Here is a 25,517-nt window from a genome sequence, read left to right on the forward strand (position 1 = left end):
ACTACTATATACTATATATCATTTATTTCATAGCACTAATGAATAACAGATGAGGGTAATGATAATTTTATATTATAGATCGGTTACGTCCCTACAAAATCACCGCAAAAAGCGATCCCACTAATAGGCTACCAAACTGAGCGCACACATGCACAATTTTGTCTTTAATTCCATTTTTTATTTATGTATATATATCGTTTTTACACTTCCTGAACACACAACTCGACATTGTAGACAATACTTAGGTTTTATTTGTTTAAATAACGTTCGTTGTTGACCACAACTAACATTGAGATGTGGAAATTCCCTCTTTTGAGGGCCACATTTTTCATGACCTAGTAATACTAACAGTATTTAACATCATTTGATGAGGGTATATATTTCTAATGTTGGATCTTAGACCATTAGATGTTGATCAAAGAGGTTGTAAGGATTCTGTGTAATAAAATACGTAAATAAAAAATACATAGTGGTCATTTATTTCTGTAAAATAAAATTCGCAATAAATACAGGTACAATAATTTATCATGCAGATATAATAATAATCATTTATTTTTATTTACAAAGCTAAATTCTTTTATTGAGTCAAAAATTGAAATAAAATCGCACCAAAAGATAATTTTGAAGCTCTAATTTTTATAACCTTTAGACCTTCTTGTATTTTTTTTTCCAAATAAACAGGCAAAGATCGATAATTATACAGCTTAGTCACATTTTTTTTTCATTTAAATACATATGTAAATAAAATGGCATAACGACCTTTTTTAGAGGTTTTAATTGTTTTTTTTTTGTTTGAATTTAAATATACGCTTTCATTTTATTAAATACGATTTGTGTTGCCAATAACAGGTGTTAAAATTAGCACATTATATGAATCTGATGATGATTGTGTCGCCATTTTTAATGGAAAAAAATGCTAGATCTTTCATAACATTATCCAATGTGATTTCAGCGCCTTTCATTTGTTCATCAACGACATGCAGAGTTGGTGTCCCGGTGTTGCCCTTCGAGAAAAGTCTTTGCGCCAGTGTTACCAGTTTCTGTACCGCCATTGTTGAGGGGAATTTCTTTTTCAACGACTTCCCGTTCTCGTCCCTTAACGTTATTTCTAGTAACTGTGAGGTGAGTGTGGTGGTTTTTGGTTGTTTGACTAGCAAGCTGTCGTCTGGAATGCCGTATTCTGTAAAAAATAATATTTTAATTAAATAAATAATAAATAAAATAATCTTTATTACCATACTTATTACTAGGCATACATAAAATCAATTTAATTTTAATTATTGTGCTTAAGCTTAAATAAATAATATACGATATTTACAATGTCTCATAGTCCAAGATCCGGGATTAGACATTTATACCCTCATCTGTTATTATTCAAAAATCAAGTCAAAAGTCAAAATTCATTTATTTCAAATAGGCTTAGTTTACTAGTGATAATGGTGACAATAATCATCCGAAACCCATATCTAATTGTTGTAAGCTTATTAATCAAATTCATTTTCATTAATTTAAGAACAAGTTAATTTTAATTATTATTAGGTGTGAAATGACTAGTGACTTATACCCTCATTTTTAATTTGTTTGTTGGTAAACAGCTCATCAAGAAAGGCTGTAGTATAGTGCGATTTTTTTTAAATAACAGATTAGGGTATATATTCTTTACGCCGGATCTTGTACTACCATGCAGTGGCGAAGGATGAAATTTTGACAAAGGTAAGCCGTCTCAAGGAATAGGAAATTCACACCGCTTGATACAAACTACGATTTCCCATACTTCCATACATATTCGTTAGAATAATGAATAAAAATTTTAAAAGGTAACCCGACGGGAATCGGCTTGCATGAACTGTTCGCCGCTGCTACCATGACAGTATCAAATTATAGCAAAGACAAAAATAAATGGACTTGAAAACTCACTGTTAACAAGCTCCTGGAAGCGACAATGCTCTAAATCGAACGCCATTTTCTTCTGTGAGTCGCTCTGAGCCGCCTTCCACTCCGCCCCGTAGCGTTTCATGTAGTCGTACTCTGCGCCTCGACGTAGTTCACGAGTTATTATTGACCCATTCAATTCCTATAAGAAAAGATATATATACATATCTATATATATAAAAATGAATTGCTGTTCGTTAGTCTCGCTAAAACTCGAGAACGGCTGAACGGATTTATCTTATCTTGGTCTTGAAATGTTTGTGGAGGTATAGGGAAGGTTTAAAAGGTGAGAAAAATTTGATTAATTGCCGGAAAAACCATAAAAACGACCCTTTTCTATTTCCCATACAAACGTTTAAGAGTCAATGGGTAGGGTAGGGGTAGGGGTAGGGTAGGGGTAGGGGTAGGGTAGGGGTAAGGAAGAATTGCACATAAGTCAAAGCTTATATTTATTGACCGTAGCGGACCCGGTCAATATATATATATATATATATATATTTGGAGTTAACTCCTTAAGAATCGATTTTTCCTATATAGTCCCCGGTATGAAAAAAATATGGGCTCTTCGATCAACGAATGACAGCGTTACGTTTTTGTGCGCAACCTATTCTGCGTACGGCCTGCTGCACTTCGGTTGCGCGCCTTTCAGTCTTCAGGCGTAGTATTGAGACGTACATAGTGTATGCTGCGCGGCAACATACACTATTTAGACAGTCGATCTGAAAGACTAACTTCATTTGTGCGTCGGAGCTTTTTAATATTTTTTCAAGCTATTACATAGCTTTGAATGCGGCGACCGAATCAAGAAATTCCGTAACGAAAATAAACCTAACACCCAAGCCGTGCATCAAGTGAACACATTTCGACGTTGTCGTTACAACAGTACAGTCGGTAACAAAATGGATACTCACGAGGACACACTGCTGTTTTATTTATCACAATTTATTAAAAAAAAAACAGATTTCTGGCTAAAAAACTATCGTTTGTATTGTTTGCATTTTTCTTTCCAAACTAATAAATCATCGCAGGTTAATTTTTCGTCGACTAGTTAATATTTTTAGTTAGATAAGATGATGGGCCTAAGATTTGAAAAGATCGTAAATTGTACAAGAATCAAAAAAATCGTACAAATAAAAAGGATACCAGATTCCTTAGAGGCGGTAAAAAATAATACAAACAGAGTATTAAATAAAAATTTAGAGAAAATACAGAATAGGATTGACCAAAGATATACCTGCAGGTTTCCAATTTTAGCGATGATAAGTTGAGAAACAGTGTCATAGTCTTCATTGTTCTGTACTGGGTTCTTGAGGAAATATAGTTTTTTCAAACACTTCAGTTTGTTTAGTTCGCTGACCGATCTCCACTGAAAAAACAATTATACAATGATTAATTCATCATCATCCTCATCATTAACTACCCATATTCAGCACACTATTGAGCACGAGTCTTCTCTCAGAATGAGAGGGGTGAGGCCTCAGTCTTTGTAATGTTGTAATGAATGATAAATGGAGCTAATTCAAATTAAATAATGACAAAAGTATTCCTGTTGAATAATTGTATCAATTTTAAATTCACCTTTAAGCTCAATAAAACATGAATTAAATAAATATTCTTTGGATATGAAAAAGTAGAAGTTATTCAGTCACAGTGACCTCCTTTCATCCATTATGATCCATTCCATTTAAGTCTCAAGAAAATACGATGTATTTTACGGTTTTATAGAAGGATAATAAACGATTTAAGCCCTTTTTAATAAAAGTGTTAACTAGCCATTGACCTCTTATAATAAAAGGACGCACAATCATGTAGAAAATGTCACTTAAAAACTGGCCAAATCTGCTTTGGCAGTTTTAGAATTATTGGTAAAGAAAATTATACCTAAAGGCATTTAAATATAGCCCAATATTCTATAAAATCCCAAATTCAGAGCAAATTCAAACTTAAGAATTGAGTTTAAGGTTGAATTTGCAAATACGACTACTTGATAGCAAAATTTTATTTATGGTTTATTATAATAAAAATTGATGGCAATAAAAATTGTAATAAATATATGTTAAATTTAGGTTGAAATTTTTATTGTAAATTTTCACATCAAATATAATTATGTTATAAGGATAAATTATTGAAATTAATATTTTAATTGTAAAAATTTTGCATACTGTAATCAGTTGAATGTATAGGTGACTCAATATTTTTAAGACCAAAACATGTACCACATTCTAGCAAATAAATGATTTGATTTGATTTGATTTGAATTGAGTGCCAAGAAGTTGTTGTTGGCACTCATTGAGTGGGGACGTTTTTTGATAGCTGATTGTGCATCCAGTTTTTAATAGGAGATCGATGCATTGCAGCCTATTAATATGAGATAAGATTTTAGAAAAAATAGTACAAAAAAAAAGATAAAAATACTCACATCATTAATTCTATTTCTGTTCAAAAACATAACCTCCAAACTTTCAAAAATGTCCAACTTGCCGTATCCATTTTCATTAAACCTTATATGTTCAATGTGACAGTCATTCAAACTCAGCACCTTCAAATTCTTTAACCTGCCGAGGTTCATGACTTCGTACCATGATTCTATGGGGTTTCCGTCTAATCTTAAAACTGCCAGAGTATTTAAAGTGACGTCAGGTGCGTTTATAGTCTTTATTCTGTTGAAAGCTGCGATAATTTCATTGATATTCGGCCATAGATGCGATAGAGCGAGAATATCCGACCATTCGTAATCACAGACTGATATGTTCAGTTTCTCCAAGTTGGCGAAATTGATTGACAATTTGGCAAGTGTCTCCTCTGGCATGTCTATGGCCATACGGTTTTTGCTGAAACAATTTTTTAATTTCTTACAAGTACTTGACTACAATCTCACCTGATGGTAAGTGATGATGCAATCAATGATGCGGTGTAACTAACGGTGTGTTAGCAGGAGGATGAAAATCCAAAACCCCTTACGACATCGCTTGGCGGTTCGTTTTTACCTGTGATAACTAGCAGTGGCGTGCACTTCATACATGCATTAAAGTACTGCATACCCTAAGAGTTGTCCTCTTAGTGCTTATTAAATACAGATTTTTACAGTTTGCTCAATTTTATTACTAGTGCATACCCTGATAACCTTATGCACGCCACTGATAACTAAGCCACGACCGAAGCCTCCCACCAGCCAGACCTGGACCAATTAGGAAACCTTTATCGGCCCAGCCATGCCATGCCAATAATGCCATGTGAAATATTGAGTCAACCATAGGCCAGATTTTTTTTGAAAATTTTCAAGTGTTTTAACATTAGTCAGGATTAAAAAATATATATTAATAAAAAAAGTTACAGAAAAAATAATAATTAAAACTTATACTATAAAAATTTCTTAAAAAATCTGCAAATTGGTGATTATGCGAATTGGAAATGTATATAAAACAACAGTGTCAGTACTTAGTACTAACAATTGTGCATTAACTTTTTCATGATTTCGACGCAAGTTAATTATCATCATCATCTGTATCAATCCACATTTGGCTCACTGTTGAGCAAGAGTCTCCTCTCAGAATGGGAGGTGTTAGGACAATAGTCCACCACAATGGCCCTCTGCGAATTGGCAGACTTCACACATGCAGATAATTAAGAAAATTCTCAGGTTTCTTAACTATGTTTTTCCTTCACCATTTGAGACATGTGATATTTAATTTCTTAAAATGCACACAATTGAAAAGTTGGAGGATAAATAAATTATAATTTATATCATAAACAGGATTCAGAGATAACAAACGCGCAGCTGCCAGTGATGCGCTCACTGCTGGTCCCGATGGAGTCCTTTTCTGAGCCCAACTGTAGCAGGTAAGTCCAACGTCGTGTCCAACCCTTCACGAAGTTCCAACGGTCATTATGGTGTTGGTCAATAAAAATGAATTGGATGGTGGATTTAAACCCACACCCTTCGGAATCGGAAGCAAAGGTCATATCCACTAGGACATCACGGCTCGAGGTAGTTATGCACTAGGTCATATCCACTAGGATATCACGGCTCGAGGTAGTTATGCACTATCAGAAATACCTCAGATCCAACTCTCTAAGATCAGGCAGCTGCGCCGACAGCTGGATCACCTCGCGCCAGTTGGAGAACAGGTTCTGCGACACGTCCAGACTCCTCACGTTGGGACAGAGCAGCGCCACGTCCCCTGCCTTGGACACGTTCTGATCACGGACACACACTTCGAGCAGCCGGTCGAACTTCCTGGAACATTAATGTCAAAAATAAGAAGCCATTACTTCATGAGATACAATAAATAACAAAGGATGGCATAGGCATCGAAATTTGCTGACTAATTTAACAAATGCTAATGTCAAATATATAAAACTAGCTGACGCCGCGCGGTTTCACCCGCGTGGTTCCCGTTCCCGTAGGAATACGGGTATAATATATAGCCTATAGCCTTCCTCGATAAATGGGCCATCTAACACTGAAATAATTTTTCAATTCAGACCAGTAGTTCCTGAGATTAACGCGTTCAATCAAACAAACTCTTCAGCTTTATAATATTAGTATAGATACTGCTTCTGCCTCTATTTTGTGGTACAGTTTTAGAAACTTATCAAGAATCTATTACTATTGGAGCAGTGATAGCCCAGTGGATACAACTTCTGCCTCAGATTCCGGAGGGTTTGTGTTCGAATCCGGTCGGGGGCATGCACTTCCAACTTTTCAGTTGTGTGCATTTTAAGAAATTAAATATCACGCATCTCAAACGGTGAAGGAAAAACATCGTGAGTAAACCCGTCATACCAGAGAACTTTCATAATTCTCTGCGTGTGTGAAGTCTGTGGTGGGCTATTAGACCAATAGTTTATAATATATAGTAAATATCCATCTCATTCTGAGAGGCGACTCGAGCTCAGCAGTGAGCCGAATATGGGTTGATAATGATTACTATTAGATATTATAATATAGAAAATCCAAATTGAATCAGATCCACAGGAGACATATAGTAGCTACAAGCAGTTCGTAATATTACTAATAATATTGTTATGTATAATATTACTTACTGTTTTTGATGTATCTTCTCAAAGCCGACCATCTCAATGAACGGTGCACCCATCTCACGTTTCCACTCATTGATGACGGTCCTGCGATGAGCCGCCACAGTCTCATCCTGCAACCATTTAACACACAGCATTAACTTTACAAGGCCAGGCCTTATAAGCAGTGGCGTGCATAAGGTTGTTGATCAGGGTATGCACTAAAAGACAATTTAACCAAACTGGCAAAATGTGCATTGGAATATTAACAATCATTTATTAGGGTATGCAGTGCTTTAATGCATGTATGAAGTGCACCCCCGTATAAGAGATATAGATCTTAAACCCATCACACTGCTTCAATAAGAGTTAGCAGGCTTATGACATTAAATCTATTAACAACCACTATACAGTGTGCTCGGGAGAATTTCCCATAAATTCAAGATGTTGATGAGTCCACTAATAGGAGCCAAACTGCACAACTGTGATGGACTTGCCAATGCACAACTTTAAGCAATGTGTTAAAAAACATTTACTTAGTCGAGGTTACTACACTATTGATGAGTTCCGTAATGACAAAGGTGCTTGGAGGCCATTGGATCAGCTTCCACTTTCACACAGGAAATAAAACTATAAGAAATTGTAATTTAATTGTTTTCAAATGTAAATTGTAATACTGTATGACTTTTTCAAAAGAGCAACTGTTGAGTTTCTTGCCGGTATCTTCTCAGCAGAACCTGCCTTCCGAACCGGTGGTAGAATCTTTACAAATAGTCAACTGACGTGTCAAAAGTGCTTGTAAACTGAGGCTACTTGAAATAAATGAATTTTGAATTTTTTGAATCAACTAATATTTTTTTAACTAAAAAATAAAAACATTTTATGTATTCATACTAAGTAATTCAAATAATTTGTCTATCCATGTAACACACACCATTATCTATTCTTGCATTTTAAGTTTGGCTACGCTATTAATATAAGGTCACATTTAAAGGTATATTAAAATTTTATGTGCTCTGAAAATATAAGAAACATTATTTACTTTGAAAATATTAATTTTAGAACACATGTTCCTTCAACATTTGGAATTATTTTTGTTATAGAATTTAACCATGTTATGGGAAATACTCATACTCACAAGCATCCTGTATAATGTCATGACTAATAAAGAACATCCATCATGTGGTGAAGAGGAGACTAGTTATCACCAAGGCTGACAGTCCCATGTAGGAGCAGGCATAATTGCACCCAAGCCTTGGCCTTTTTAAAAAAAAAGAAACTGAACAAACACCAACTCCTTGTTTGTTTGGTTTCTTTTTTTTCATCTTTAGACCAAGAACTTTCTTTGTCTTTTGCAGCCTACATTACTGCAATTTTGTTAGTTGTTTTGTTTGTTTGTTGGGTAGTTTACTTGTTTGCTGGGTACTGCAATTACCCAAGGCATAGATTTTAACTCTTCCCTGTCAAAACAGATATACTGCTTTAAGAAAAACACATGCCAATAGCACAAACTTCAATTTCCCAAGAAAAAATCAGTCTAAAAGAGCCTCCTTTGTACTCAATAAGCCCATTATAATAAAACAAGGTGTTACACAATAGGATAACGTTTATGCTAAGTTATTACTCGTTCAAGTTAAGCAACTTGTAATATGTGGGTGTGAAGTGACACAATTTAAAATAAACACATGTGTGACATGAACAAAGAGTTATTTTATATCATTATGTTATTCAACTAGGTAAATCCTCACCTCTCTATCACCATAATACTTTCGGATGGCTTCAGCACAAGTTTTGAATGGAGCAATTTTGTTGGGACGTATGAATGAACCAGCACCTGGTTTGGTCGTTTTGAAGTACTGCACATCCTCTACGATGCCGTCATGCTTTCCCCTGTCGGCGTTATCCCACTCTACTCCATACCAAATGCCTTTGTACCCATGCACCTCCCCAATATACTTCACCGTACCAAAATCATCACTGCACTTCACACGACTTCCTACAGACACTTGGTATTCACAATCGTCGCCGCCGTTCAGGCTGTCCATGGCACCGTTGCAAAATTTCGGTATCAAATCAACAGGCATCGCGCCCACCATTCTTTTTATGTTTTCGAAAAAAGAATGTTTATCAAAATGAAAACAGACTTATTTTTCGGAAGCTACGTCCAAAGATTACAATGTATTATTGGAAATAGATAGGCAACTCTAACTTTTTTCGGAACGCTTGTGATAGCGCCATCTAGTGACTAGCTACGGTATTTTTAGTATAGTATCCATTATGTTATAAAAATAATAATGCATATTTTTTGTAAATGCGAGATTTTTGATTTTGTAAAAGTTGAAGAAACCAATTGAGAAAAACAAAAAAAAAAAGACAAAAAGTTTTCCATTGTCCGGGCTCGAACTCAGGATTATTAGATCGTACCTTTGTTATACACCACTAGGCCAAATGACTATATGGAATATCGTTGAAATTAATGTACGGTTACTGTCTATCTGTAATAATCCCTTTGCTTTAGAAATACAAACACATTCTTCCTATTGCGCGTCAAAATTAAAAGGATAAATAATTCTTTTTTGTTTTGTTTTTTTTTTCCATACTTACACGGTTTAAATCTCTAAAAACATTATAATACATACACACCATAAGTAATTGTATTTACTATTCTGGAATCTTAAATCTAGAATGTAGATGGCGCTGCTTCATAAAGATTTCACGTTCTTCTAAGTTCCCATGGCATGGCTACGTCTGTCAAGCAAAACAAATTAGCAAACTGTCAGATTTTGAGTCATCAAAAAAAAACATCAAAAAGATATTGACAAAGATCAATACGTAGACAGAGTATAAATGGCTTGTTTATGGAGCACGGCTGTGCACTGGTGCCGATTGCTGCCAGTAAATTCAATGTCGTCCGATTGTATTGTTTATGAGTCGTTTGTCAGATTAAAAAATAACCAACATAGTTTTGCAGATCTAGCAATAGATGGCGCTACCAGGACCATTTTGAGATTGACTAAAATTAATCCTTCGAGAGGTGATTGGTCGGTCTCGTTGACCGAGCATATGGTATAATGCGACCAAGTATAGACGTCAGACAAATAAGGGCGAAAATGTAAATTTTATTTCCGGATATGTACCGAATACTCCAACCGAATAGCACATTGTGTCGTTTAAAATTTTCTGAATACGGTATTCAATTTTTTTTATACTTTTTATAAAATGTATTGAAAGTTCAGCTGTGCTGAGGTGTGTTGTATTAAAAAATATTTTTAATAAACTCAAAGACGTAAGCGTTTGAGTGACTGATGATATAAAAAATATTTTTTTTAATTCATTCGTCGTGTTCGCGCAGTGCAAGCGTCCTTCCGTCATCCGCTCCGTTTCCAAAATCGAGCGGGACTGAAAACGAAAATTGTGCTATTTCTCAAAAATGGCCACCCCTAATCCACCGGACGAGTGCTCGAGTCGATAATACTAAAATGTCGCTTCGTGTCTGTGATAATATGCAGTTTATAAGTGAACAATTGTGAGTGTCGTGCAATAGTCGGATTTAACACGACAAAGGATTCAATCAAAATGAGGTACGTACAGCTAAAGTTCATCAAACCGCTGCTTGCGAGCTTTTACGAAAACAAATAAATAAATCCTGTATTGTTCGCTTGCATGCGTCGTTCTATATTTAAATTTAGAATATTTATTTACGTACCGTGCTGATCGGAGCGCGAAGTCTGTGTTCTATATTGTAATGTAAACAACGCGTATCGATTTTAAATTTGCAATTTTATGAATGAGATTGAAGAAAAACAGCCCATAATTTAGCATAGAAATCGATGAAGCATTGCATAGTGTCGGAAAACTGTCTGCTTGGACGAGTTATCGATTTTTTCTACATATATTTATCAAGAAGTGCCCCACACGTTGTATATTCAATTTATTTTTGTCTTTCCCTTTCATGGCTGTTTATTTGACCTTGAATTAAAGTGCATTGGGTATGAGGGCGATTTCTTAAAAATGGGGTGATTTTAGGGGGATGGTTCTATAGGGTGCTGGGGTGTGTAGGAGAAAAATTCACTCCACCCATTTGAATTAGGAACATGAAATCTTTTGCAAAGCAAAGTTAGACCTATTTGTTGTAAATTGAATTTGGCTTCATTTTATTTTGTACTTTTACTTTATGAATGTAAAGTACAAGAAAAAGTTTATTTGCAAATAATAATAAAACATTTTATTAGTATTACTTAACTATCAAAATATTTAATTGTGTATTTAAATCCGCACTCTGGTAAATAAATAAGTGTAAATATAAATTTCCAATATAAATTATAAATATAAATTTCCAGTTATATATAAAAAAATTATCAAGTTTCCTGGATGTTGCTAATCTAGAATGTTTATCATTGCACAAATACCTACTAAAATACATCATATCAAGTTGTGAGTCATCAGAGCTTTAACTATGGTATAACTAAGGTGTAAGTATTTGACCATGGTTGACTAATAAGTCAACATAATTATTTATATGGAAACGTTAGTGAATGTGACTCGTTTTGCTTTAACAAATAGAGATATAGAGAAGAAAAGAACAATACAAGATTCCTGTACTGAGAGCTCTGAGTTGAAGTGCCCAAAGTTCAGACTTTTAAATCTATACAAATACTATAAAAAAATCTACTATACCAATTTGAAAATACTTTTACTAATAGGAAGACACATTATTTTGCGAGTAGGCTATATTTTATTACCATAGTCCCAGGAATAGGACTCCTACATACAGGTGAAACAGTGGGGCATCTCTCTGATGATATCATCTGATAGTGTTTTATAAACTGAAAATTACAAACTAGTTCTTGAAACTGACAAGACCTATATTATAACTAGTCCACACTACTTTGTCCACATGTAAATCATTTTAAACATTCAACCCCTATTTCAGCACCTTAGTGGTTGTATTTTAAAAATTCTTGCATCACTATTTAAATTTTTCGTATTTTTTTATGATTCAAGGACAAATTTTTCAAACTGTAAATCTAAAAATAAAAGACTTTCCATACAAACTTTCAACCCCTATTTGACCATGTTACTTTTTGATCCTAAAATAAAAAGAATTATTATTTGTACTTTTTGACCCTGTTTTACTCTAAGGTACCATTATACCAAAATTCATCTTAATTGGTCCAGCGGTTTAGCAGTGAAAAGGTAATAGACAGACAGGCTTACTTTTGCATTTATAGTATTAGTATATAGATTAATTATAAATATGTTTTTCCAGTATACTCATAAGCAATTAATTAGTCAGAGCTATATTTGTGTGACCTATAAACTAAGTTGTAATGAAAAACAGACATACTCCATCAACTAATGGAGGTTAAATACTGAGTAAGGTTTTCATTTAGTTTATTACTTCGCTATATCAGTTGTATCAATCTATATACAATGAAAGAGTAGGAACCAAGCTCATAGTAAAAACTTGTCTAGAACATCACTAACCCTACATCCAGTAGTCACAAGACCTGCTTGGTGTTTTTCTCTCTATCTCGCAATGGACCCAGCACCTGAACGGTGAATCCATGGAATGTTAAGATATTCTCTTACCTCCATGGGTATATTTGCCACCAAGTAGCACTGCTTTCATCAGCATCCTGTCACAGTAAGGGATGAAGTAGGGGGCTAGCCAAAAGATACAAGAAACAACCCCTTATTCATCCTAATATCTTGGCAAACAGACTCTTGACTGATGAGTCCGAGGTGTCTTAACTTACATACAGTTTGAAAATTCTACAAAAGACCAAAATGGTTTTCTGCCAAACTTCAGTTCGAAGAAGTCACCCATGATGACGATGAGGCTTATACAGTACTAGCGGAAGCCCGCGACTTCGTCCGCATCGAACTCAGTTTTTCACAAATCCCGCGGAAATCATGAATTTTCCGAGATGAAAAGTAGCCTATGTATATACATAATAAAATCTATTTTCATTCCGAATTTCAGCCAAATCGCTTCAGTTGCCGTAGCACAAAAGAGGGACAAACATACACACTTACACACAAACTTTTGCCTTGTAATATTAGTGTGATTAGGGTTGCACCACCATAGCATATAGTCCACGTAAGTTAACCTAATGGGAATATCTATGACTAAACAAGGTGGTTGGGGTCATCCACTGTTGTAGTGTACTTTTGTAGAAACCGAAAGGGGTGTGGATTTTCATCCTCCTCCTAACAAGTTAGCCCGCTTCCATCTTAGACTGCATCATCACTTACCATCAGGTGAGATTGTAGTCAAAGGCTAACTTGTAAAGAATAAAAAAAAAAAAAAAATTAGTAAACCTCGTTAGGCATGTAAAACTGCTAAAACACTAGAATTATAAATTAATGTGGTCGCCATTAGAAAGGTCGTCCTGGGAATTTGTGGCGCGTTTATTGTTAATAATCGAGTCTAATTAATTTCGCCGGTGTCGCTGAATGTTCACGAATTACGTGCTGCCATATACCTAACATGATATTATCAAAAATTTAATAGAAGTAGGCGTTCATCATTATCATTTACAGCCGATGGACGTCCACTGCTGGACATACATCTTACATGGATTTCCCAACAAAACGGTGTCGAACCGCGAGCATCCAGCTCGGCTTCGTAAGCCGATTGATGTCCTTAATCCACCTCGTGGGGTCTACTAACACTGCGCTTTCCGGTGCGGGGTCGCCATTCCAAGTTTGCGTTTGAAATTCATTCATCATCATATCAGCCGATGGACGTCCACTGCAGGAAGGCCTTTTGTAGGGACGGGACTTCCAAACATCACATTCCTGAGCCGCTTGCATCCAGCGAATCCCTACGACTCGCTTGATGTCGTCAGTCCACCTGGTGGGCGGTCGACCAACATAGTGTTTAATAGTGCGGGGTCGTCATACCTTGAACCTTACTAGGACCTTGAAACCCCAACGACTGATCGACGAGCAACGATCTTTGCGACGCGTTGAGCTATGTCGGTGACTTTGGTTCTTCTGCGTATCTCTTCATTTCCGATTCATTCATGCAAAGATACTTCTAGCATACCACGTTCTATCGCACGCTGTGAGACTGAGCCTATCTATCGTCTTATATACTCCCTTATACTCATTCCTTATTTTTAACCGACTTCCAAAAAGGAGAAGGTTCTACGTTCGGCTGTATGTATGTTTTTTTTTTATCCACTCTTGTCACCACACAACCATCTCAACATACCCATTTCGTTCGCATGCATTCTTCTACTATTTGTGCCTAACATTCTGATCCATAAAGCATCTATATATGTAAAATCTTTGTTAGTAGATATGTAAAATCATTTGATATTTAAAAGTCTAATGTAATGGATGCATTTGGCAATAGAAAAAAATGCGTGTCACCTTGGCACGGTTTCGTCTAGTTTACCTGTTATTACGTGATCATTCTCAGGTAGCCATCTTATGTTTTATGATTGCCTGGTACTTTATTTAACAACCCATCCACGTAATGTTAAAACTTTGTTAAACAGTAATTAATAATTTTAAAAAATAAGTTGTGGTAACTGCGGGGCAAGAGGTGTCAAGAATCTCCGGGGGAGATTCTGCTGCCAACACCGACGACTAGACCTGGTAACCTACGGATCCGAGACTTGGTCGCTGACTATGGACAAAGTCACTCAGCACTTTTATTTGACAACCCTATCAGTAAAGTATCAGTGTTATAAACAAATTTGGTCTATTTCCAAACAAATTTTTGCTGACATTTTTTTTAAGCGTCTATGAATGAAAAAAATATAAATTGATAGATAATTATTTTCTTAACAATTTATTCTTATGGTTTAATATTATGTGAAGTCTGGAATTCGAGATATTTATGTTTGAAGTTTTAGAGGTTATGTTTTGTCAACAACGAATAGAGACTTACTTTTTAAATTGAAGTCTTAATTATTCCATGATTATGAAGCCGGGTATTTGAGTTCGATTGAAGAACATAAAAAGTAGGTTTGATCCCCATTTTTCTACAAAGCTGACCTTATGACTGTCTAGATGACTTTGACTAGGCTTTGACATGGATAATATACATACTTTATAAAAATGAATATATATAATTAAATCTAAAAACCAACGTGGAATTTAATACAATAGTGTTTTAAGTCAGTAGTTTAGCGGGAGAATCGGTGTCCATAAACATAAGCGGTCGTTAAAAAAGAATGTAGGTACAGAAAATCATTTGATAAGTATCGGAAAAATGCAACAAGATTTACAAGACGCTTAAGTACGCAAACAACGAAATTACGACGCGATGTGACAACTGACTGACAGTTCACAGTTGAATTGTTAGTGCATGACTTGTCATAGGAACACGTAAAAGTATCGATACTTTATAGTATCGATTAATGATTATCGATCTCCTTTCGATACTGTTATTTTTGTAATCAATAAGTAATCTTCAGGAAATTACTATCTTACTATCTAAATCTTACTATTTTTACTTACGTTTTACCTTTATTTAAAATCATGTCGAACATACTTAAACAATAAATACGTTTGTAAACACTTGTTCCTTTCCTTTGATTATTAAAATATATCATATGGCTTACTGTTGTTAATAATTGTTATTAACATGTTTGACTATTACATTTTGGTTATTTTATTACTTAAATGTAAAATGCCACCAAGTAAGAGTGAACTTTAGCAGTATTTTGTCATGATTAGAAATAAGTAATTTAAATTAAATAGGTGTACCTATTACATTTAAATTAATTACTACTTCTTGTTTGAAAATTTAATTCGTCATAAATATGAGTTTATATGTTTGTTCTACTGAAATTAAACTGATGTCATTGAATACGTGTAGTTCAATGACGATATTTTATTCGATTCGATACTGGCTTTTCGGTATCGTGCGCGTCCCTAGTTGTCCGATATATGCAATACTCGTATAAATAGTATGGTTGCCATACTCAATTATTTAAATGTAATTGATGTGAATATATTTTAGTTTTTGGACTTAATTAGACCTTTTGCTCTGTTTCAAAAAATTAAATTAATTATTTTCTACAAACTGTAATAGTTTACATTAGTAGACGCTTATGAATTCTATCAACAAACACCAGACCATTGTCCTTTTGGTAATTTATTATTACTACCTGTTGAGCTTTTTCACCGTATTTTTGTTTCGACTTTAAATTACTACGTTCTGTTGACCCTTTGATTACGAGTCTATGGTATTTGTATCTATATGCAATCTCAGTTTAAGAAACATCCATTCTGAGTATACAATACTAGCAGACGCCCGCGACTTCGTCCGCGTGAAACCCTATCCTACCCTAATCCCACCCTACGCCTAGTTAACCCTACCCCCACCCTACTTCTACCTTACCTCTAATCTACCTCTACAATAGGTATCCATATCCTACTCCTACCATATCTCTATCCTACCCTACCCCTCACGGGAACAGGATCTACGCTTGTAAAACGGCGTCGGCCTCGGATAATTTTAAAGAAAAAACATAAATCCTTTCAGCGAAATCCTTTAGGTGGGGTGAAAAGGAACATGGCGGCATTAAAAATGTTCGCGACGCTGCACTCTCGATATAATCAGTGGAAATGGGACACGACCTCGCCTCCCTCGCATGCACCGTGCTGGGAGGGGGGATGAAATGAAACGAAAATTAAAAATTCTTTATAACTTATTACTTAGTAAAGTAGAATGTCTCTGCCCCGTTGCACCAACGGTTTATTCGCCTATAGATAGGCCCTGAGAATTTTTTTACAAGAAGCAAAAATTTTTATCTTATTTCTGCATGCATTCGTTATCAATCCATATTTGGCTCACTGCTGAGCTCGAGTCTCCTCTCAGAATGAGAGGGGTAAGGCCAATAGTCCACCACGCTGGCACAATGCGGATTAGCATACTTCACACACGCAGAGATAAACGAAAATTCTCTGGTATGCAGGTTTCCTCACGATGTTTTCCTTCACCGTTTGAGACACGTGATATTTAATTTCTTAAAATGCACACAACTGAAAAGTTGGAGGTGCATGCGGACCGGATTTGAACCCACACCCTCCGGAATCGGAGGCAGAGGTCGTATCCACTGGGCTATCACGGCTCAAAAAATGGAGGAGATTTTCAATTCGACGAATTCAAGTATTTTTTTTATCTTTTAATGTTTACTACCTCAATGTGTCGAGAGCCATGATAGCCCAGTGGATATGACCTCTGCCTCCGCATTCGGAGGGTGTGGGTTCGAATCCGGTCCGGGGCATGTACCTCCAACTTTTCAGTTGTGTGCATTTTAAGAAATTCAATATCACGTGTCTCAAACGGTGAGGAAACTTGCATACCAGAGAATTATCTTAATTCTCTGCGTGTGTGAAGTCTGCCAATCCGCATTGTGCCAGCGTGGTGGACTATTGGCCTAACCCCTCTCATTCTGAGAGGAGACTCGAGCTCAGCAGTGAGCAGTATATGGGTTGATAACGACGACCTCAATGTTGGAGTAAGGATCTCTAAAAACGTTAACCTTTTAACAATCTCAACCGTGAGTGGACCAATGAAGCAGTTGAAGGCTAGTAAAGTAACTATTAGTAGCAGACATGAGAAAAGCAGTAAGTTATATACAAGAATTCCCACATTATCACGTCATTCGATTACTCGTTCCACATGATTGTATCACAGTTTAGGAAGCACACAGTCAGTGCATATATTAATGGCTAGCTGACGCCGCGCGGTTTCACCCGCGTGGTTTCCGCTCCCGTAGGAATAGGGGGATAATATATAGCCTTCCTCGATAAATGGGCTATCTAAAACTGAGAATTTTTCAAATCGGACCAGTAGTTCCTGAGATTAACGCGTTTAAACAAACAAACTCTACAGCATATATTGCATCTATGGTTATTTTAATAGTTTTGAATGCATAGGTAAACAGATAAACAGATTAATATTTTTTAAACTTTTAGAAACACAAAAATATTTAGATGCACAAATTAATAAGATGTTTATTCTTTATAATTATGTTTTGATTCGTTTATTTCCAATTGGCTCAGTATACAAGCCGTCAAGTCGTGTCATAAACAGCCTTTATGATTTACGAATTTTTGCAAAATGCGAAGTACCTGAGCTTACGATATTTAAATGTATTACTTTCATTACACATTTAAAATATTTCGTATGTTTGTTTAGTTGGCTCAACTGTAAAAAATTTAAATCATGTGATTGTATGGATGGATTGGATAGGTTACTCTTTCTCGCAAAAACTACTGAATCGATTTTTTTGAAATTCGAAACGATGAGATTATCCTAGATTAACAACACATATTCCATATTATATACTTTTTATGTCGAAATTATTCATGGTTTCTTTGGGATTTGTGCAGAACTGCGGATAATATCGCGGCGTCCTCTAGTTTGATTGCCAACTGCATGATTGTTATATGATGATCATAGCCATAAAAGAGACATGATTATACGGATATGAGGAAGTTAGATAAGATTTATTACTTGTGATTCACATAGAGATGATTGCATTACATTATGACATCTATTGTTCTTGCATTAAGATTGATTTTACTAAGACACTTGCGTTATAGGTATAATGTAGGTAATTTTCTTCTTCTCTACTATATAAAAATAAGTCGGGTTTTCCTTCCTGACGCTATAACTCCAGAACGCACGAACCGATTTCCACGGTTTTGCATTCATTGGAAAGGTCTCGGGCTCCGTGAGGTTTATAGCAAAAAAAAATCAGGAAAAGGTAGGGGTAGGGTAGGGGTAGGGTAGAGTAGGGTAGGGTAGGGGTAGAGTTGGGTAGGGGTAGTTGAAAGTTTACATCGAGTTTCACGCGGACGAAGTTGCGGGTGTCCGCTAGTTTGTTTATAATTCACATGGTGTCATCAAAGAAATATGCAGTTCTAGGTTTAACTCCGACCATATTTATAAACATGGATTAAGATTTAAACCACAATTTTCAAAATCAAAATCAGAACTTATTTATTTCGAGTAAGTTTAGTTTACAAGCACTTTCGAAACGTTAAAATTTACTATTTGTAAAGACTTTACCACCGGTTCGTAAGGCAGGTTTTTTGTGGTTTCCTAACTTACGTAAAGTGAACTTTAAATAGTAGTGCTTAGGTCCACTTTACTTTGAAGTTAATTGAGGTTTATATTTTAGTCCATGTTTATAATTTATTATGGTCAATATAGCAGGACACTCTAATGGATGTCAATATTTAACATACATTTCATAGGGTTCCGTACCTAAATAGAAAAACGCTTATAGGATCACAATATTGTCCGTCTGTCTGTTTATCTGTCTATCAAAACAATTTATCTCGGGAATACCTACGTCAAGTCATCTAGTTAAAATTAAAATCTCAAGGTATCCAGGTTCATACCACACCGTATACTATAAATTCCCTTGAAGTTGAGAAAAAAACACATTTGTAACTTCATGAGACCGTAGACCTGCTAGCCTATTCACTAATTTGGTATAATTTTAACAACCTATTAAAATATTCATCAAATCAATTGAGGAATGTCATCTACGTACTGTATGATGTCCACGAAGGGTTGTCAGTAGACACTGGATGACGTCATATTTTGTAACATAGAATCTCAATTTCGTAGTCAGCTAACAAACGTCAAACTTAGTGAATTGGCCTGCTGCATATATGATTTGAATTTCAACTTTATACCGCCCCGTATTTCTGAATTAAAGGGTCTTGACAGAAATAAGGGTTTCGTTTATTCCTTTAAAGGTACAGAACCCTAAAAAAGGTCAATATTTCATAGTCCGACCCGGATCTCGACACCAAGACTTCATGATATGAAGCTACAAAGGCTAATCACTAGGCCGACGAGATGGCTAATACGCCTTAGTCAATAGTTATTTCCGATTCTGGTGTATTTTAAGGAAACGGGTCTTTATTGACTCGCATTTCAGTTATTCAGTGACTAATGCTGACACATCGGTCGACATTGCAAAAAAAACCATCGCGGGAACGTAAATATACCGTTCGCAAGACATAAAGGGGTACAAAACTGGTGGCAATACTTTCAGTTTTTTTATTATTACAAATTACATGGCTCTTTACTTATTAAAAGTAAGTTAAATGTTTTATTTAACTTACTTTTAATAAGTAAAGAGCCGTGATAGCCCAGTGGATATGACCTCTGCCTCCGATTCCGGTGGGTGTGGGTTCGAATCCGGTCCGGGGCATGCACCTCCAACTTTTCAGTTGTGTGAATTTTAAGAAATTAAATATCACGTGTCTCAAACGGTGAAGGAAAACATCGTGAGGAAACCTGCATACCAGAGAATTATCTTAATTCTCTGCGTGTGTGAAGTCTGCCAATCCGCAATGGGCCAGCGTGGTGGACTATTGGCCTAACCCCTCTCATTCTGAGAGGAGACTCGAGCTCATCAGTTAGCCGAATATAGGTTGATGACGACTGTTAATAAGTAACTTAGTATTTTTATGTACAGGGTGCTCTGGAATATTTCCTATAGCTTCAAGTTCTTGACGAGTTCACTTATAGGAGCCGAACTGCTTAACTAATATTTTTACAACTAAAAAATAAAATATTTTTTATGTTTTCTACAAAGTAATTCGAATAATTCTGATTCCATGTAACACACGCCTTTATCTATCTGTGCATTTTAAAATACGTAAAACTTGGCTACGTCATAATTACAAGAATGCGTATAAGGGACACATCCTACGCATCCTTGGTCTATTTACAAAAGAAATATTTTTTTAATAGAATATATACCATTTTTTTTAATATGACCAGTATTCCCATTCCCCTCCAACTAGTGTGCTAGGAGTGGGTACGACAATAGAGCAACGGGGCGGGGATCGAACCACCACGGTGATGAGTCCGACCGCTCTTACCGTTGAGCTATTGAGGCTAAAATTATTTACCTCGAAAATATTAATTTTAGAACACATATTCCTTGAACATTTTTCATTAATTTTCGGTGAAGAATATAACCCCAGAGTTATGGAAAATACTCCCGAAACCCTGTATAAGCTTGCGTTTGACTACAATCATGCCTGATGGAATGCGATAGGGTCTATAGCTTTTCAAGTTCGTGGATGACTCTCCCATGACATGCGGGCGACGGGGCGGGAAGGACTGTGCGGGTGTGAAGTCGTCCGCGCGGTGCAGAGGGTAGGACTGCGCGGGTATGAAGTCGAGCGCGCGGGGCCATAGCTACTCCCTCCCGGCACGCACAGACCGTCGCGTACGAACGAACTTGCCAAGATATAGTCATTACAAATCCATTATAGAATAAGTCTATAATACATAGACTCCGTGGCGCAGTGGTATTCGCGGTGGATTTACAAAACGGAGGTCCTGGGTTCGATCCCCGGCTGGGCTAATTGAGGTTTTCTTAATTGGTCCAGGTTTGGCTGGTGGGAGGCTTCGGCCGTGGCTAGTTACCACCCTACCGGCAAAGACGTACCGCCAAGCGATTTAGCGTCCCGGTACGATGCCGTGTAGAAACCGAAAGGGGTGTGGATTTTCATCCTCCTCCTAACAAGTTAGCCCGCTTCCATCTTAGACTGCATCATCACTTACCATCAGGTGAGATTGTAGTCAAGGGCTAATTTGTAAAGAATAAATAAAAAAAAAAAAAAATTCGGAAGGGCATCCAACAAATTTTATTTTTGTATATATGTTCGTATCTTTTATACCACAACCTTGTCATGCACTGTACAGAAGCAAAAACTTGATTTACTCATAAGGAAACTGCCCTGCAGTCAGGTTTTAAGAGAGGTTTAAAAAAAACAGACTGTAGTTTCCTGTACCTGTTTTCCAATTGATGGGACGAGCAAGTATTTAAGTCCATACTATATTCGTACTTTGTGAACAATTTGTAAAAATGCCATATAAGTACCTACTTCAAGGATGTCTTGATGAATGAAATAATTTTTTTTGTTTCGAAAATTTTTGTTTACCGCCTTCACAAAAAAGAAAGGGAAGGAAGGATTGGTACTTTTTGTTTTGATATTTGGTAGTTAAGAAATATATATTAAGGTTAAATATATGTCTGTATAGTCCATAATCTTAGGATGACTAATTCCAACGACCTTGAAAAATTATCTGACCATATTTTTGTAGGACCTAGACACAGACAAACTTGTGATTAGCTAAGTGACGTTGTTCTAAATCCAATATGGCGGAAAGAAGAGAAGAAGTTGTATATATTTGTCACCATGGTTTGCTGAGAAGAACAATGCTACGAAAGACAATTGGTTAAAATCATTTACCGTTCAAATACGTAATTTAATATAATCATCAATTATTATTATTTAATAAATTAGGTAAAAAGATGAAAATTGAAAAGACACTGTCAAAATTATCACGACCTTAAAAAATATGGCAAGATTAAAGATTAACTAACTTAATTAAAAAACAAAGAAAGCATAGAAAATTTAATATTAAATAATTTTTCGCCTTTCATCTTAGCTAACAGCTCTTACAAAACTTCGATAATTAATTTTACAGGAAATAAAGTTTCAAAGCCTCCAAGTACTTTATAATCTCCTGGTACTTACACGCGCGAGGTCAGTGGCATTTGATACCAGGCGGGAATCTGATACTTCTCTGTCTATTCAAGCACAAAGGTTGTCATAGCAACCAGACGAATCGAAAGCCTTTTTGATATAAACTACTTACGAAATCCGTACCTTTTACGTTGCCTTTTTAGGGGTCCGCATCTCCAAAGAAACAATACGAGTAAACCTACTTTGTCTAACTCTTTCTAGTCTAGACAATTTTTTCCTTTTACCTTGTCATGCGACAGTTTGAGTACTCGCGAAAGTAAAATTGTTGTAGTAGTCGCTATTTTGAAATGTTTGTCGTAGTCCAGGGAAGGTTTTAAGGGTGAGAAAATATGGAAAAATGGTAGGGTAGAGGTAGGGAAGAAAAAAGTGGACATAAGTCAAAGCCAAGCTTCACCGGTCCGCTAGTTACTTAATAACATAAAATTTAAAATTTTGAAAAACCCCCGAAGGTCATGAAATTATTAATAACACTTCTCGATCAAGTCATCAATATTCTCTTTCAGTGCGCTTCCATTGGAGACACCACTCGAGTATATTTGTAGACATTCAGTTATTCTTCCCCAGTTTCCATCCCCACAACTTTTAAATGGCTCAACCGATTTTTATCAAACATGTCTAAGAACACACGAGCATAAGCACAGAAAACATATGTACAAGTCAAAATAAAAAACTAAATTGAAATCACTTCATCCATTCGGGCGCAATGGTACCACAGACAAACTGACAGATACATCAAACTTATAACACCCCTCTTTTTGCGTCGAAGGTTAAAAATATATTATATAGTTATTTTTTTTTTTTCTTAAATTAATTAGACGACCTTAGCGTGCGTTTGGTAGATGCAAATATGCACTGCTTACCCTGAAGACTCATTACGAATCTGTACGGGAATTTTCCAGTTTGTACAATTTGTAAGTATAGTATAGTACCTGCCCTAGTTAAGAATTTTGTGCATTCCACTTTAGCTAAGAACTATTGCTGATTTTATACAGCAGGCGTTATCAAAGCACAATCCATATAGTCTAAGAAAATTCAAAAACTTTATTTTCTTTTTAATTCAGCCTTTATAGTTCCATGCTTAAAGGGTCAGAATCAACACCGAGGATATAGGTTCGACCTACGCCCTATGGACTTGTCTTACTCACTCTAAACACGGTCTTTAGGTACTTTAAGTCTTGGACAATTTTGGACCTCTCAGTGTTCAGTCGGACGCCTAATCATCATCATCATCATCATCATCATATCAGCCCATGGATCTCCAGTCCCCCTGTATTCAGCAAATCCCTGTAACTCGCTTGATGTAACAAGTCCAATAGCAACTCAAGACACAAGGCAAAGTACTCAAGAAATATGTATTAAATCATTTAAAAAAAAACTGTTCAGAACCCTCGATGTGCGAATCGACTCGCACTTGCCTGTTTTTTTTTGTCGTTTAACATTAAAAAAGTGGTAGAAGATGGCTTCCTTTCTCTAACCGCCAGTTAACGGTATTCGTATTTCGCTTTCCACAGTTGATTGCCTCAATCTGGACAATAGATAGAGCTTTTGTTCCTTTATATCGGCAAAGTAACCGCTTCGAAGGCTATTCAACAAAAACTAGTTCATATCTCGGACAACGGATCTGTGGTTGAGATTTGTCCTATTTTTTAACCGACTTCAAAAAGGAGGAGGTTCTCAATTCGGTCGGTCGGTATTTTTTTTTTTTTTTTTTTTTTTTTTTTTATGTATGTACACCGATTACTCGAAGACGCCTGGACCGATTTCAAAAATTCTTTTTTTGTTTGAAACGGTATAGTCCCCATTTGGTCCCATTGCCATCATGTCAAGATCTGATGATGGAATCCTGGAGAAATTGAGGGGAACTTTCGAAAATGATATGGGTGTCTAGTGTGTTCGTAAAATTTTCCATTTAGTACTTTTAAGCACTACAATTTCATGAAGGTTTAAAGTCGGTCTGATGATGGAGCCATAAAACAGACGAGGGAACTCCTCGGCGATTTACAGCAGTTACCTTGTGTTTGGGCTTGATTAATTCGTATTGCTAAGAACTTTCTACCTATATGAGTTGTGTCTGTTATTAGGGGTCTGATGATGAAGACCAAGGTCAATTAAGGGAACTCCTTAACGGTTTACGGTAGCTACCTTGTGCTTGGGCTTGATTAATTTGTATTGCTGAGAATTTTGTACCAAGATGGGTTGTGACTGTCATTAGGGATCTGATGAATTCGTTTGGGATGAAATTTTACACTAAAAATGGAAAAATAATAAAAATTTTAATAAAAAAAATACAACCGACTTCAAAACCTAGAAACGTACCCACTAAACTAAAAAGCGAAAAATAACATCATAATATGTTCTACCTGCTGATCAGTATGAAGGCGGTGCTTAGCCGGTGTTGTCTTAATTTAAGCCATTTCTGACAGGACCACATGAAACAAAACTGTCTGCAAAATCTAAATTTATAAGATATTCTCACATGGCTTGAATTAATACATCACCGGCTTAGCACCGCCTTCATACTGATCAGCAGGTAGAACATATTATGATGTTATTTTTCGCTTTTTAGTTTAGTGGGTACGTTTCTAGGTTTTGAAGTCGGTTGTATTTTTTTTATTTTCACATACCTTCTGAGTAATTCTGATTTCCTAGTACTTTTGACTCAGCTGTTGCTTGTTTGATCACCTTCAACTATTTTCTGATTTCCTGGTACTATTGTGACATATAGGTTTTGTAAGAAATGTGTGATTGACTAGTGTAGGGTATGTAGAGAACACAATATAGAAAATGCTAAAGCTAACTTAACTTTGTAGAGAATTTAAGATTAAGACTCACACAATATAATATTAATGAGAGAGAAATAAGGGCGTGTAGAAAAAAAAATTAAAATTCATTTATTTCAATTTTCGTTTATAGGCACTTTTGAAACGTTTTTGACTGATTTAAAAAGATTGAAAAGCTTGACTCTTCTTGAGACCTGTTAACATTTCTACAGTCAAAGTAATTTG

At 35.9% G+C, this 25,517-nt stretch overlaps 2 protein-coding genes across 2 annotated transcripts in view; one reads left to right on the forward strand and one right to left on the reverse strand.

The window, feature by feature from the left end:
- Positions 1-777: 777 nt before the first annotated feature.
- LOC112046079 (tubulin-specific chaperone E) lies at positions 778-9,138 on the reverse strand. The gene is made up of 7 exons (XM_024082556.2): positions 8,700-9,138; positions 6,979-7,085; positions 5,990-6,169; positions 4,352-4,763; positions 3,167-3,298; positions 1,918-2,074; positions 778-1,180 (listed from the first exon to the last, which is right to left on the reverse strand). Exons 1-7 carry the CDS (start codon positions 9,045-9,047, stop codon positions 867-869), a joined length of 1,650 nt encoding a protein of 549 aa, XP_023938324.2. The 5' UTR covers positions 9,048-9,138; the 3' UTR covers positions 778-866.
- A 927-nt stretch (positions 9,139-10,065) lies between these two features.
- The window catches only part of LOC112046086 (protein enabled), a 106,314-nt gene continuing 90,862 nt past the window's right edge, over positions 10,066-25,517 (forward strand). The window contains exon 1 of the mRNA XM_052886707.1: positions 10,066-10,532. Coding sequence (XP_052742667.1) covers positions 10,528-10,532 — 5 coding nt within the window. The 5' untranslated portion in view covers positions 10,066-10,527. The remainder of the gene's footprint in view (positions 10,533-25,517) is intronic.

Source organism: Bicyclus anynana, chromosome 18, assembly GCF_947172395.1.
Source record: "Bicyclus anynana chromosome 18, ilBicAnyn1.1, whole genome shotgun sequence".
Taxonomy (NCBI): Eukaryota; Metazoa; Arthropoda; class Insecta; order Lepidoptera; family Nymphalidae; genus Bicyclus; species Bicyclus anynana.